Source organism: Apus apus, chromosome 6 (genome assembly GCF_020740795.1).
Source record: "Apus apus isolate bApuApu2 chromosome 6, bApuApu2.pri.cur, whole genome shotgun sequence".
NCBI classification, from domain to species: domain Eukaryota; kingdom Metazoa; phylum Chordata; class Aves; order Apodiformes; family Apodidae; genus Apus; species Apus apus.
This window is the reverse complement of record NC_067287.1, coordinates 31,801,519-31,818,223: the sequence shown is the minus strand read 5'-3', so window position 1 is coordinate 31,818,223 and position 16,705 is coordinate 31,801,519. Positions and strand designations below refer to the sequence as shown.

The window sequence follows — 16,705 nt, the reverse complement described above, 5'->3', positions numbered from 1 at the left end:
TGGATTCTGCTTATGCAATTTTGCTGTATATTTTATTTACTTGTTATTAGTTCTTTTAAGTCAAATACTTCGGAAGAGATGGTAGTTTTTCATTGAAAGCTTTCAAATTTAGAGAGACTTAAACTTTTGCAGACAACTCCAAAAAACCTGATGCTTCTTAAAATGCAAGAACAAGGAGTTTATGTTCCCCATTTCAATGATCATCAATTGTCCTATCATATTGGGACAAATAATTATCCTGCAGATATCTGCAATTACTCTGACAGTAGATACAATTTGCTGTTTCAAGTTTTGAGACAGTGTTAGCAGTGAATATAGAAGTTATATTTTTGCTTCTGTTTATTTTTTTGTGTGTGTTTGTTTCTGGTATTCCATGCTTGCATGTCTTGTGAAACACCAAGGTTACAGTAAGTCTTTTTCCTCCTTGATTTAAAGCAAATATTTTTGTCTGAAGGGCATGAGAAGGCCCCGGCTGTGAAGGATAGTTTTTGCCTATATGTAAAACTAAGCTTTTCCCTATAGGTAGCAGAGTTTTAAGATACACAGTAACTTTATTTGTTCAAGAAGGGGACTGGGGTGAGAGCCTGTGTTGTAGTTTAGTGTCCTTCATTGCCCCAGTATGTTTCTTGTAACATTTCCTTTTCAGTTTGTCCTTTCCTCTCCAACTGCTTTCATTTGGAGGCATGGGAGCTGGGTGGTTTTTGTGTTTTGTTGGGTTTTTAAAAATCCCTTACGGTTTTGTTCACCTTGCAGTATCCCCTTTTTGTTGTTATTCTTAATAATTCCCCACTTCTCCAGACACTCCGTTTTTGAACTTGTTAATGTGACTTAGCAGAGTTCCTCTTTCAGAGGAGTTTTATAGTGGAGGGAGGATGATCACTTCAGAGGTTAGTTGGCAAAATGAACCGCTGGGCAGGGAGGGAACATCTATGGCTGACAGAAATAATACATTGCAGTTAGGGAGGACTGCCAGTACCTAATTGTTAAACCCATGCTAGGAATGAGTTGAAAGAAGAAGGGATTAAAAAGAATGCAACGAAACAAGAAACCTACAGAGAATACTGAAGTCTTATTTTTGGAGGAGGTCAGGGTTATTAGTCTCTTAACCTCTATAGTGAGGCAGTACTGGATATGGTGTATCCATGAGTGTAAATCCTTCCAAGTGTAGAGATGACAAGGGCCTCACGCTTGCTTCAAGAGTCAGGAGGACTTCATGCCTGAGAAGAGCCTCTTCTATTACAGGCTGCTGGCACACCAGCCATGGGATGCAAATTTCCTAAACTTCACACTTGGTAAGACACCTCAGAAATCCTGAGAAAACAGAGTTTAGAGGAAGACAGTTGTGATCTGGCCATGTTGAAATGTCTGTCTGATTCTCTGAGGAGCATTTTGTAAGTGATTTGTGAGCTTGAAGGCTTAGAGTACGAAAAAAGGTTTCTCTCATGCAACAATAAATTTAGCTTTTTCCTGAAATTTGAGCAGGGTTATTTTAGTTGGTTTGGATAGCACACAATGCAGCCATCAGTGCTTCAGAAGCAAATAGAGTCATAGTAACAAGAACAGTAGTTGCTTGTTTGCTGCTGATAGTACAGTGCATGAAATTTTCTAATAATGCCTAATAATAATACAGGAACTGATTTAGAGCAGGACATATAAGGAGGCTCAAAAAAAATTGTACCCAACACCCAAGAAATATAAATAGCCCAGAAAAGCAGTGCATAGATGAATATTGGGCTTTATTTTAATTATTAAAATAGTCTGAAGTGACATTTAGACTGAATTCCAAAGTTCACTGAAATAAGCCTTTCCACTGATCCTCAAGTAGTGCTGCCTAAATTAAGAAATGAAAAGGCCCTTTAAATTTTTTGTATATGGCACTGGTGCTGTCATTGTTCTGTAAGTGTCTGGGACATAAGATTTCCAATGTGAGAACATAGGATGCTGTGTGTAGCCACAGAGCTGTAGCACAGGTGGGGTGGAGATGCCAGAGCTGCCTGCACAGAGGCTCATCAGGTGGTCTGGAGTCCAGGTGGGTTTTTGTGCTATTTAGGTGTTTAAACACTTCCTAGGCTAGGAAGGAGTGTATCTAGACTACAGGGGATATAAAAAACATTAAAACAAAACTGTCTCCCAAAATACCCCAGGACTCTGCCTCTGCTCTTGCCCTCCAGCATCTCTCTGTCCCGGAAGCTACAGCAGCATATAGTACATGATAAAAATGTTCAAAAGCACCAGGTCCACTGGCTCCCATACAATTTCAGTCTCCACAGCCATAACAGTTGGCAATACTGTTAGTCACAGCTCCAGAATTTTCACTGCCAGAGGCTTCCCTCTCTGGGCAAGACCCACCTGCCTCCATCAGGTTCTCATCTGGAGACCTGTGTTAGGCCTCAGCCAATATTCACATGACCGGTGCACTTTTTGAAGAAGCTTGCAAAAAACCACAAGAATTTGGTACCTTTAAAACATAGTAAGTTTGTAGGGGAAACATTTAGCTTAAGATCCATTCCAGATGCTTCTGTAAATCTATAATTGTCGTCATGGTGTATGAAGGAAAACAATCTCGGGGCAGCCTTTATGAATTAACTGCTGGCTTAGAGCCTCAACAAAATATCTTTGTTGTCAGAACTATTTTCAAATATTTACTCATACCTCTGTACACAGCATAGTTTCACATTTGACTTCAGTCATGTTGGGGATCAGAAATAAAATGTTTTTAGTTATCTTTGACAATCCCTCTTTTTTTTTTTTTTTCATGTGAGTGTGCTATATAGTCTATTTATTTGCAAAGGTAAAAAAGTTTGAGGTTTGGCTAGATTGTTTGAGCAAAGATAGTTTTTTTAAAAAGTCTTAATATACGTTGCATATTTGGAGATGTGTGTTAATACTCCAGTAGTCTAAACTAGTGGTAACTTTTTTGCCAGATCCCATTTCTCTCATTTTCCTGGAACTGGAATTTTCTGGCTAACGTTCATATTATGTCTGATATTTTTAGTACATAAAATGCTGAGAGTTAAAAAAAAATAAAATAAAATTCTCATTGTCACATAAAGTAGAATCCCCCTAATTCACACAGAGGCCTTGGGAATCCATTCAGTATGACTACATTTTGTGAATGAAGTGGGTACTTCGTTAAGTAAAGGACTTGCAGTGATTTTGCAGATTTGTAATGCAGTTCTCCAAATCGATCAATACATAACTGCTTATTGTCTTTTCTCAACATTTCAAATAGTTCTCCTTCCAGCTCTTCATTTCTATGTCTGGGCTAGAACTAAAACCAGCCTTTTTTGTGCTGCTTAGCAGAATGAAGTTTTTCTGATTAGAAAATTGACTGATGGTGTGGTAGGACTTGGAAATAAAAGCATTTTTGAATGCTTCATGCAGCTTTAAATGTAACTTGATTTTTAAAAAAGGGCTGATAGCTGAATTTTTTAAAATTGGAATTTTGGGATTTTTTGCAAATAGGAAAGAATAAGTACTTAGAAGGAGACACTGTTATGTTTCACTTCTTAAATAAGACTTGAAAAGTGAGGGCAGGTAGAGGCTCTGTCAGAAATGAGAGAAATCCCATTTTATACATGATGTGTACATGGAGCAGAATTTTCATTATGCCTTTCCTGAACTGGCAGCATGGTGCTCTCTTAAGATCTGGGATTTCAAATTGCAATTAAGAACAGCTGTCGTCCTTTCACTGGAAGTGTCTCATTGTGTTTAATGGCTGTCTTTTCTTTCTTTTTTTCTTTCTTCTTTTTTTCTTTTAGCAATTTATAACACACCAGGAAATGCCCATCTGCTATCCTAGGAGTCTTTGTCATGATTTTAGATGCAGCATAAACAAGGCTAACGTTTAAAGACTTTAAGAAACTTTGTAAAATTCCAGCTTTTGTTCTACCTTTAGAGGCAGAACATTTTTCATTCAATCTCTTTTAACTGGCAACTTTAAGCAAAAGGCTCCTGTTTCTTCAGCTTCGGGTACATTATGGTTTATGTAGTTTGGGTTATTAAAGATAAACTTTTTCATGTTATGAATCAGGAAATACACAGTCCTAATATTTACTGTCTAGCACACTGAATAATCTTTTACGTATGTTTTGAATAGATAAGAGAGCTGGGACTGGGGTTTACAAACAGAGCTCTAAACTACAAAGACGGTTCAGCTGTGGTCATTTCAGTAAATTAGTTTAAATCTGCATTTTTTTCTTCTATACACAGTTTCCTTTTATGTACCACAGAGCTGATTTTTAGTTGCTAACGCTAGTGGAGTTCAAACTGCAACTGGTCATAATTGCTGCAAGATGATTTCTAGAGAGGATGTATCCACAGGACAAAAAATGTGTGCAGCTGACATCCTCCTTGAGCACCAGCAGACTGACCAAGGACGTAGCTGTTGAAATACACTGTCCCTGGAAGTAGTCCCTGTGGGCTGGACTGAAGCCTAGTGTTTGAGCAATCTGAAGGCAGCTTTTAATTTCTTGCTTTGACCAGTCATGGAAAGAAAATTTTGGATACATATCCACAAATCCCATGCAAAATTTGAGCAAATGCCATTTTATAGACTGAATGGGCTTGTTACCTTGATGTTGTACCTGAGCAAACAAGCTCTCAGAAGCTCAGATAAGCTTTAGTGCCTACTTTGTCCAGGGATTCATGAGAGGTACTTTATAAGGAAAAGAGAGGTGGGAAGCAAAAAGTAAGTTGCATAAGGCTTCTTCCTAACTTCCTTACAAACTACTTGTTTTGCTGAGAGTACTTGAGAGTTACATGGAAAACAGAAAAATTCAGTAACTCCTCCGAGTAGCAGCATACCGATGTAGTTACATAGGGTTGATACTGCCCATCAGATGTTTTCTGGATAACTGAATTACTTTTATTTAATGTTACTCTTGTCTTTGATAATGTTGTGGGCAGCTGCATGCATTACAGAGTCTAGATTTCAAATCTGATGAATAGCAACTTACTTTAGCTTATCTATGAGGATGTGGTAAGACTCCAGTTTCTCCAATATTGTAATATGGACTTAGTGGAGTGCTTGGCATTTTTTCTGATGGCAAATTGTGTTGCCTTCCAGTGCACTCTGTTGCACTAACACATGGCTGATGTTTCTTTACCCAAGCAGAGCTATGAAGTCACTCCAAGATGCATCTTTTTATATGAGATGCTCTCCTTTAGGTATATGCAGCATACTGGAGTTCAGCTGTGCAACAGTACACTGTTGCCTGTTAGAGGAGACCTTTGAAAGCATGTCCCTTTTCTGTGAGGTGAGTACGTGAAGCTGGGAACTTTCCTGTTCATCTTCCCCTGAGTACTGGAACACATTTAGTTACTTAAGAATGAAGGAATACGTTTATTTTTCATTTTCCAGTTGGCAGAGTAGAGCAAGCTTGTCAGAGACGGTATTGCTACTTTTGCAATAAAATTGTTTTCAATCCCTGCATGAGCACATGGCAGCAATGCACACTTCTTGTGGAAGCCAAATCTTGACTTGCATTTCCTCTGCCCTTACAGCATCAGGAGGAAACTACTTACTTCTGACTTCAGGGTGATGCTTCTTAAGGCCTCAGATAAAATCGTGGCTTTCTTTTTGCTAAGCAGGAATACATTTTTTTAGGCAGCAACATGGAATATTCCTTGTTTCCTAAACATTTTTCCATGTGAAACCATAAGAGCAGCACTCCCCTCTCCTCTGCCTCAGGAAAACCTCCAGCCAGTACAGCCCTGTTGTGGTTTTGTTTGTGAGGTAAGTCGCTGGCATTTTGTACATGGAGCATCTGTGCTGTGCTGCTGGTTTGAACAAGCTCAAACTGTATGGCCCCAAAATAGATCCTATTAAAAAACTAAATTAAAAAAGAAAAAAAAATATGAAAAAAAGTAAGGTGACTAATAGCATATTCCTGTCTGTGCAAGAAAAGCCAAGCTTTAAGAATCATTGTTCCTCTGATAGGGTTATAGAATCCTGTCTTCTGAGTATTTCACTTAACCTGTACTCTGGGCCTGTTTTTTCTGAAATAGCTCTGGATAATTCTAAGGACCTGTGTTTCGCCACAGTTAGTGTTTTAAGAAGGAGGAATAATTGTTTCTCAGTGTTTTATTTTTATGTAATACGTGTTATGCTTAGGCACTTAAGTCAAGATGAATTACAGTTTTATTGGAGGAGTTTACTTTTAGTGTGCTGTTCCCGTGGTGCAGCAGCACATTCAAAGCCTGGCTTGTTCTGCAGAAAAAGATTTCTTTTATGTGAAATCTGGTCAAAGCTGACGTGAACTGAACATGTGTTTGACCAGTAAACTTCCCTAATTTTCAGACACACGCAGTGCAGAAACTAATTCAATTTTCTGTAAAACATTGCCAGTCTGGATATTTCAGTGCAGAAAGGGAATGGCAGTTTTCCCTTGCTCCCCATTTTCCTCGCTGTCTCACCAACCCTTCCTTTCCAAACATTTGAAAGAGTTCAGAGGTGCAATTCAAATCTGCTAATATGTAGATGAAATAGCAAACTGGGACTTTAAACATTGTGTGTCCTCTACTTAAACTCTGACAGAAGCCAAGCAAGGAGAATCAGTTTACACCTCTTTTTCCTTATGGTCCTTGTTCAGCTGTCTGACCCCTTGCTACTCCATTTGAACTGGAGAGAAATGTGTTTGTTAGTGGCATAAATGCTAATTTTTACAAGCCCAGCCTCAGGGGCTGCAAAGCTTCAGAAGGTCCCTGGTGAAACACAAGTCTCTCACCACTGGCATTTCTGGCGTGTGATGAAGCTGCTTCCCTTGCAGGTGGCTGCAGCTTGTTTGGTGTAGTCAGGGAGTCCAAGGAAAAGCATGGAGCTTCTGACACAAAATATGGCTACCAGAGCGGTTCACTGTATACTTCTGCACTAAAACCCCTGGTTGTCTCTTTTAGGCAGTCACTAAATCAAGCATGCAAGGGCTGAGTTGTCTTAGGAAATAAGCTACCTCTAATTAAATATGGTTTTTAATAAAACAATAGAGGACACTTATTATACTTTCCTTCAAGGATATCGTAGCCCAGTACAGTTACTATTTTTGTAAACAGAAAAGCCTATTCCCCCAAGAAACTTAAAATCCTTGCAGTGCAAGTTATAGCAGACTGATTTGCTGTAGGTCTGTAAAGAGGCCCAGCTGTGTCCTCCTGTGTGGCTGTGTTGGGTAACGCAGCCTGGTATGTGGGGTGAGAGACTCTTTGGGTTCCAAACTCATCAAGTTACTGCTGTGCCTTGAAAATGGGAGTTACCCATTGGGCTGAGTATTAGTATGGATGAGGAGGTGATGGTTACATGACATCCAGCTGACTGATGTCATGTCAAGGGGGAATCCAAGCCAAGCTACTCTTCTGAAAAGCTCATGACATGGAAATATTTTTTGTTTGTTTGTTTGCTTTTTCCACTTGGTTTATGTATACATTTACTTCAGCTGCTCCAAATAAGAGAGTTCACTATTTTAATTCCTTTCTTTAGGAAAACCAGGTCAGGAGTTGCACCTGTTGTTTGTCTGCAGGTGCAGGTGTTTATGGTGTGTACAGCTGGTGCTGGTCCCCATGAGCTAGTGGGGTATGCCCAGTTCAGTTTGGTATGCCTGAGTGGCCTTGCCATGGTTAATGCATGTTGCCAGGACAGGAGACTGAGTGCTCTGTGCTGCCACCATGCTATGTTCCTTTGAAGGACCCAACCTTGGATCTATGCACAAGTCACTCTCCTGACAGTCTACTGGGTGGATTTCACTGCCAGTTTACAGGACTGAGTTGTTGAATGTGATGTGGACTCCCCCTTACTGGGGTTGATAGTTTGCTAAAATTTAGAGAGAGAATTTATTTTGCAGTCTGGATGAGAAAGTGGCACGATCATCCTCAGCTTCAGAGATCCTGTTTTCTACCAGTTGAAGGAAAATAAAGCAAACAGCTGCGTCACAGGCTCCTGGTAAAAAGGCATTTCATCATACTAATGTGCAGCTCTAAAGTTGCCTTAGATGTTGAAATATGCAGAAAATCATAGGCTGCATTTTAGGCTTTTGTGTACAGTGCTGGGAAGAGACCACTGTTTGTTTTCAAAAAATTCTGGACTGTTGGTCAGTAAAAAGGAAGTGATCACTGATTAAGCCTCCTATTTCCTCAGAGGGGGAATGTGTGCCATCCTACAAGAGGGAAAAGGATCAGGGACAGACTGGGCTGTGGTGGGCTGGGAGGTTGTGCAGGCACAGCACTTGGGGAAGAAGCATTGGCTCCACCTCTCTGTGTAGAGGTTTCTGAGGCAAAGTCCATTGGGCATATCTGAAATCTGCTTCATCCTGACAGAGACAATTTCAGAAAGAATATTTTCTTCTTTTTGCCCAGGCCTCAGAATATTGGCCTGAATCAACTCTTCTGCTGAACCTGCAGTGTGTATATGAACATCAGAGGGTATATCCTGGAGTCTACTGGAACAGAAAATAAATCACTCTGGCTTAATATTAGCCTGTGTTTTAAAGTGTTTTACTCTTGAAAATCAAGAGTGGCTTTGTCTGTCCTCTTCCTGCTCCCTTCCTCTCTCTCCCTTTTCTTCCATGAATTACAGCTGCTTCTTACAAATCAAATGGGCTGATTAACACAGCTTTGGGCTTTATTCTGCACCTAGTAATGCCACAGTTGCTGCTGGGAATAACAAAGTGGGGAAGCGTCCACAGGAGGGACCCTTCTGCTGTGTGTATTGGCCACCTAGTATTGTTGACAACACATGTTTCTGTGCTCACTGGGAACATAAAATTGGAGACTATCAATAAGAGGAAAGGCTTTCCATCTGTCTTAGCACACCTCTTTATCCTGGTATTTAAACTTGTTTTATTTTTTTCCTGATTGGCTTTCAAAGAGCAGCTGCTTGCCTGTGGAGGTCTGTCCTAGCTGATGCTCCAGCCATGGAGCTGTGGCTTTATTCCCTCCAGTGACAGGCTAATCAGCCTTTTCTTTTCAAGTCTGTCAAAGTGCTGAACAGAAGACAGCTTGTAATTATGGAAAGTGGGAGTACACTTTTTATCCTTAGGGCAATTAGATGAAATGATTCTGCACTATGAGCTAATACTATAAGTAATCTCTTATGATTGTTTTTCCCGAATGGTGAATTTTCCACTGGGCTTCAGTGGGCAGGGGGAAAATGTATAGCAAATAGTGATGATTTACAAAGCAATTTATAGAATGTGCTTCCACTGTTCCTAGCTCAGGTTATTGGAAAATTTCATATCCAAACAAACTGGGATTCTGATGTTTTCCTAATGCATGCTGTGAGAGAAGGAAATAATTTGTTTGCTGTTACCCTGTTACAGAGCACTTCTATGCATTCAGAAAGAAAGGGAAGGAACTTAAATGATGCTCTTAATTAAACTTGAAAGAATTAATATAAATTACATTTTATGTAAAATTTACATTAAAAATATATGTAGAATTCACATTTTTCTACTGTTCTATATAGTCTTTGATAAGCACTGACTTCTAATATCCTGCCTAGTGTGTTTAGATACAGTTGAGCAGAAAAGTGCTACCAGATTCTGCTTTGTGAGGAAATGGCACAGCAAAGAAGAGAGGTTTTCTTAATTTCCTTAGAAGTAACAAAGGAATTGGCAGCTGAAAGCCAAAATTGAGTAACAGATGTTTTAAAACGGGGTCTGAGACTAGCCAGAGAAGATGGGTTGAAGGGAATTAACTCAATTAGTGCATGAGAAAAGCAATTGGAGGGAGTTTAAGATAGTGCTAACTAATTGCCATTAACTGACTGTGCCAAGGGAAATGACAGGAGGGAAAAAGTATTGATAGCTGGCAAATGCTGATTCTTGTGATTTAAAGGAAGAAGGTAGCAAAAGAGAAGAGCTACTTCTGTGAGCTCAATTTTTGACAACAAGAGCAGGGTTTTTACCCCTGGTGTAATGGTGGGTGCAATCTGGAGCGTGCAGATGAAGTGGTAAGAGTTGGTGCTCATTTTGGGGTGAGTGGGAATCTTGTGTCTGTCTCTTCCTGACCCCAGGGGTTTTGTCAGAGCATAGAGATGCTGTTGTGCTGCTTAAAATTGCTGGAGCCCTTTGGAAATTCCCCTTGGAGGCCTGTTTGCTCTTTCCCTTTGTTAGTTTTTTTTGGGCTACAGTTTTGTGACAGCTCTGGCCATCTGGAGTTATGTGGCTGAAAAAGCTGTGCTATAAAAAAACAGAGCCTTCTTATTGAGCTAGGTGTGGATGGTGTTTCAATTGCAAATTGCTTCTATACTTAAGTCTTAGCTAAAAGAGAACTCCAGTAAATATTTCTGTGTTCATTGTGGTAGGAAAATGTCATCTTCTTTCATGAAAACCTAAAAATCAAAGGAGAGTTTATTATAAGGTATGGTAAGTGACACTGCTGACACACTCACCAGCTAATTCAGAACACATGGCTTATAACTGCTTTTTAAACTACAAACTATTCTAAAATATTACTTAAGCTCCGTAATTGTGAGGTGGCTCAAAGAGTGGTATGTGATTTAAACTTATAGTTGCAAATGTGGACTTTACAGAGCTGTATTTCTTAATGTTTCTAAAAAGAAAAGAATAGAAGGATTCTTTGTGGTCTACAGATCGCTAAAATGTGTTAATCTGAAAGGACCTTAAATGAAGTTATTGTACACGTTTGTCACAAATAGGGAATAGCAGGAAATTATATTTTTTGAAAAAGTAGAGTTTTAACCAAAGACTTAAAAGTTTGAGAGGTTGTTTTTTTTTTTTTTTTTTTTAATTGCAAAGACAAAAGGCAATAATAGATAGGAAGGACTGAGAGGTCTAATGGTGTGCCATGAAAGTCAACATGACAAATGAATAGATCTGTCTTTTCTTTGAGATAAAGACCCTTGTTCAGGCTCTGACATGAAAATGTCTGGTGCTGTTTATGCAATGCCAGGAAGACAAAGTAATCTTAGTTATTTAAATACACTCTTGTTTATGCCTACTCCAAGTGAATTGTTGGAGCAGTACTTGCAATGTCCGAGGTAAATTTTAGAACACTTTTGTTAGGTAACTCTATAAGCATGTACACAAAACTCCTTTTGAAATGAGGCAACTTATTTTTTTCTTTTGTTTGTAGTAGATAATAATTGATATATTTATGAAGCATTAGGCTTTGCTGGATTGTGTAGAAAGTTGTAGAAAATGATAAGGTATGCCAGGCATCTCTGACTAGATAGGATAACACCAGAAATCATACATACTCTCTTCAACTTCAGAGGTCTTGTTGCAGAGTTAGACTCTCAGTTTCTCTGCTGATGGAAGAGAAAAACATGCTTTAGTCTATTTTTACTGTGCAGTGCAGGCAGAGTTAATAAATACATCAAGCAGTAAAATATATTTTGACAGGGGCTGTTGGGAAACTAAAGTTCAGTGTATTAGGAAAGATGAATGGTTACTAAGCTGATTAACTCATAACTCAGTATATCAAGAGAGAGAATACTTTCTCTGTGCTTGATGCTGACTTCATTTTCCGGTGTGAAACTACTGCCAAGAAAGTTGTTTCAACAGTGAAGTACTAGTTGATGGCTGAGATTGTTTGAAGGACAGCAGGGAGAGAATGAGCCATCCAGTCTGTAAGTTTGAAAAGTATCTCCGAGTTGTACCTTCCTGCTGAAAGCCAGTTTTCTGAATGAAACCCATGGAAACCATGGCATTAGTATTAATGTTTTCTCATATGGCCCATGAATGCTCACTGCAGTTTTATTTCTTTCCTCTTCATTCTCCTGCCTTTTTTTTTTTTTTCTTTAATTCTTCTTGCAAAAAGGAATGTAACCTGTGCTGGAATAAGCTTTTCTGAGTGCCAAGCATTGTACTCTTCAATTTACAAGTATATTTGCAGCAGTGTTCAACAAATATTATTAATTTCCTAAATATGTCCTGTAAGAGTCTGGTAAAGTGTTATTGCTACTGTAGTTAGGATTCCAAACAGTAAAGTGGATGCCAGAAATTGTGTCATGGTCTCTCAGCAGCAGCAGAATTTCTTTTTTTTTTTTTTTTTTTTTGCTACTTCTCCAGCATGTTGACCACATCACAAATCGACTTTGTTGTAATGCTAAAAACATTACAGCTTGCTGCTTTCTTGTAAGCACATTTTCACCTTGGGTTGAACTACTCAGTTCAAATGCTTCAATCACCACAGCAGTATTAGTTTTGAAAGATCAGTCTTCGTTTGGATTCAATGGTAAATGTATCAAAAGGAGTTAATAACCTTTGATTGTGGTTGTGAAGTGGATGGCCCAACTGTCTGTGCAGAGAGAACTCTAATTTAGTGCCTTGGATGTGGGAGAAAGGCAGTGAGAGAGACAGAGCCTTGGGCTGGTCACACAACTCCTGTGCTGCAGGAGAGGAGAGGACAGGACAGGAGGGACGCACATGAGGGGAATCAATGACATGACCATCATTGGCAGCCACTAGAGAAGGAGAGGAAGGTGTGATGATTTAGTTATAGAGGAGCCACAAGGTATTTAATTTACCTGTTTTCCAGCCTTTTCAGAATACCACTTAGTATTCTGGTCTCTTGCAGGGTGGGTGTGCTGATAACATGTTGTGACCATAAATAGAAGTGAGAGAGCAAAACCAAAACCTAAATAAGCAAATACAAGATGAGTCTCATACTGATGAGGAATGAGGAGGTATAAATGTTGTTGCACATGCATTTGTTGCTTAAATTGGGGTAAATGTGCCATGTTCTCCGTACATATTTTGGGGGAGAGAAGGCAGGAAGGAACTGTCTGAGCTGGATGGTGATAGCAGTAAGTATGAAATAATTTGAGTGGATGAAGGTTTAATATTTGAAGCTTTCATACTGCAGCAATAGGAGCCTCTAGAAAAGGCTCATCTGGCTCTCACTACTTCCACTGTGCTGTCCATGCCACCCCTAACCAGTTTCATGACAAAGAGCTTGCTTATCTGTGAAGAGGCTGTGGTTGCCTGCAAAAGCACTATATGGCTACATTATTCAAAACAACTCCATCTCTTTGTGGTTACCAGTTGAATGCAAAGCTTCTGAACTGTCATAGAATAAAGAATCAAGTTTCTGAAAGGTGCATTGAACCTGCAATGATTATGTATTTTATGTTGACTTGAGAGTTCATTTCTCTTTTTCATGCATGTAAATAATAATCAATATCCACTTTTAAGTACATACACTAATATTTTACTAGGTGCAGTAATGTTACAGAGCTCTTGGTCTGTTGAAGGAATGTTTATTTCATGTAAAAATATGCTGTGATTGGCTATCAGCTTTTCTTTAAGTTGTGTAATGCAAGTATACCTTTTTATTTGAATACTGCTTGCTAAAGTTTTTCCAAAGGATTCTAATGTTCAGATAGTCCTTTATTCCATGAACTTAAAAATGCAGTTGAAACAAAATCAATATTACTTTCTCTGTCTCAAAATTACTACTAAAGAAAACTAAATATAATAGCATCTACATTTCTCCAAAAGACATGTTGCTGCATGGCAACAAAGCACATCTGGATTCAAACTGTAGCCCAGTTGTTTCAGAGTCATTATGTTCTGAGCTCCATGGAAAAACTTTTTTGGTACAGGAAAGCTGTTGATGCTTTAGTTTTGCTATATGACATCACCCTTACTGAGTTAAGAACACACATACTGGGAACACTTCTTCATATTTATGCAAAAGTTCAGCAATACCCAGATGCAAAGGTTCTGTGACATCTTCATACTTTTCAGAGTAGAATTTGCAGCTTGTGGTCTTATTAGCACTCAGGATTCTCCTTTTTGCTTTTTCTTAAATCTCTTCAGACAGAACATGTCTTGCTGATGTATTGGTATCTTGTTCAAGAAAGGGTATGACTTCTTGTTCCATTAAGAACACTGTAAATTGCCCTGAAATTTTGTGACTTTGTTTTGATCTTATCTTTAGAAAAAAACTTAGGGATTATGCTTGTGTGTTCCTGGAGAAAGTCTAAATAAGCCACTGAGAAAAAAAAGTATCCATTTTGCTTCTGTTGGTTTTTATGTTCTGAAAAGTAAATGCTTCCACTTTTTTTTTTTTTTTTTTTAATTCCTCTGCCTGGATGTGAGGGACAGATTGCAGTAGTTAGTGTTAGCACTTGTTCTGACCAATTTTCGATTGACTCTTTTTTACTTTGCAGCTTTGCTCTGTCAGATGAAGCATACAGATCTTTAAGGGACCAGGACAAAGACCAGTGCATTCTTATTACAGGAGAGAGTGGAGCTGGAAAAACAGGTAATAAGCAGTTTTGCTCTTGTTCAAAAACACTCAAAGTTATTCAGAGCCTTACCAAGTGATGCTAGAGTCTGTAAGAGCTGAGAGTTACCGGTATCTTTTTGTGTTTGGTGAGTGCAGCTCATTGCTGTAGGGGTGAGCTTATATAAACTAGTGTTTTTTCCCATTGTCACCACTGATGTGTTAAGGCAGTATCCTCATCAGTATGCAAAGTCATGCTAAAGTAATGCTGGTTTGTGGTAGTGTTGTGAGGGCCAGAAATTTAGGCTCTCCCTGTGGGAAACGTGAAGACAGAAAGCTGTTAGTCTTCTAGACGGGAAGACAATCCTTTGATACTTTTGCATGTCTTTTAATAAATATCTACATTTAAACTGGATGATGCCATTCATCCAAGGAAAGTAAATAATGGTAAGTAGCTGATTAGTTTGGAAATTTCATCAGTTTCTTGCATGCTGTGCTCAGAGCAGAGTGTTTCTCAGGCAAAGCTGAAATTGCCTTGAAAATCATTGCTAATTTTTAAACTTGAATGGTAGAAATTGAGTGAGGATTGCATAACAGCAGACCTTAAAAAAGAAAGAAGCCAGTTATTTTCTGAAGTAACAATTTAAAACTGAGGTAGCTTGTGAAAGACACAGCATGTAGGAATGCATACATCTGTTTCCATGTAATTTAAGAGATTTTTTTTCCTTTGAATCTGAGAAAATGTGGAGCTTTGTATGCATATACTGAGCAAGACTTAGTGGGTAACAAAAAGTTGCTTTCCAAGCCTTTTGTGAAAATGTAGTCTTCATCTTTTCTTTGTCTGATTAGTGGCATCCAATTGAGAAGTCATGAAATCTTCAATAGAATCCCTTTTTTTCAGTTCAGTAACACGAAAACATGTGTACTCATTTAAAGTGTGTATTTAAATAATAAAGTTCTTACTAATCTGATGTTTAGGGCTTCTCTTGAGGAGTTCAAACTTTAGAAAGAAGTCCTGTACTGGTATTGTTTGATGTCTTAATTTCCTTGGGAACTCTGAATTACCAAGCACCTCACACAATTGACTTCCACCTTGTATTTATTTATTCAGTTGAAAAGTGTAGCAGTGGTTGAGTTTCTGAACTTTTCTATTTGTAGAGAATATTCTGGTACATTCAGATTTTTTTAGAGATTTTGATGGTTCTGTTATTTTCCTAGTCATATTTGACATAATATTAATTGCTCCCTGATAAAGGTAAGTACAGAATAACGTAGGGTTAGAAATTCAAATCAATATTCAGCTCAGAATCTGTGCTGCTCTCTAGCAGTTGATGTGACCTCTGTTGCTGAAAATGGGGTTATTAGCTGAAGAGTCAGGTTTCCATAGCAAAAAAAAAAAGGGGGGGGGGGGGATGACAGGGGAAGAAGTTCCTGGAGTTGAGGAAACAAACTTGTTATTACAGAAGCTATATAAGTGTGGTTGAGATGTTTGGTAGCCAGAATGTTTGACATGTTTGGGTTGGAAGAATTGAAACTGACTTGTCATCAATTGGGTTTGTTTTTTTTTCCTTCCAATTTTGCTCTTATTTCACCAAATATTTATATTGCTAATCAAAAGTAACTTTGTGCAAGAAAACATGATAGGTTACCAGAATAAGTGGTGTATTTAAATGTTTTTAGATGTTAAGGTGATGATTCCCTTTCTGGTGTCTTCATTGGACCAGAGTTCCTAATAGAATAAAGAGCCTTTATTTTATTTCAATGATGTACAGAGCCTATACTGAAGCCTTTGTATCTTAATGCATATTATTTTTATAATACCTTGTTTGCTGTTTCAGTTTTTCTCTCAGTGATTGAGTAGCTCCACTAAAAGTTACTGTTTTAGGAAAGATTTCAAATAAAAGAATTTGGTAATTCCAAGCTCTGAAGGGAATAGATTCTTAAAAATGAGAGCTGGGTTCAAGGTGCAGTTACAGGAGACAGGAGGCCTTACAGACACACCTGTAGCTCTTTCTCCTTGCTTGTTTGCTTCCTGTATTGCATGTTTGCTCAGCTTTCTCTACAATATGATATAGTAATTTAATATTAGCAAACAAATTTGATTAAATAGGACAGAATCATTATCAAGGGATAACTTGTTGTTGGTCAGTTCTTTCCTGAAATGAAACCCTTGAATTTGTAACAGATCTCTGAAGAATGAGGAGTGGGGTTTTTATGACCAACCACTGTGTTGAGTTGATAGGAATTCTGGGTTTAGTAATTATGTTGTATATCAGCTGATAATGCCTCAAATTTCACTATTTTGCATTGTACTAAACACCATGGACTCTGTTTATAAGCAGAATCCTCTTTCAGCTGCTCTTTGTCCTGACCAGCAAAAACATAAGGGTTGGATGGATTATTTAATATTTTTTCTGTCTGTATATTGACACCTATGTGAACCCAACTTTGAAAGTCCAAAAATGGTTCCAGACTTTGTTAAAAGTTTGTGTACCTTCACATTAGTTTCACTGTTTGAATTAAA

General features: G+C 38.4%; 1 protein-coding gene across 8 annotated transcripts in view; it reads left to right on the top strand.

The window, feature by feature from the left end:
• Positions 1-16,705, top strand: part of MYO1B (myosin IB) — a 112,414-nt gene that overhangs the window by 35,103 nt on the left and 60,606 nt on the right. For all 8 annotated transcript variants that reach the window (XM_051623215.1, XM_051623218.1, XM_051623216.1 and 5 more), the window contains one exon: positions 14,126-14,220. In XM_051623215.1, the coding sequence (XP_051479175.1) occupies positions 14,126-14,220 (95 nt within the window). The remainder of the gene's footprint in view (positions 1-14,125; positions 14,221-16,705) is intronic.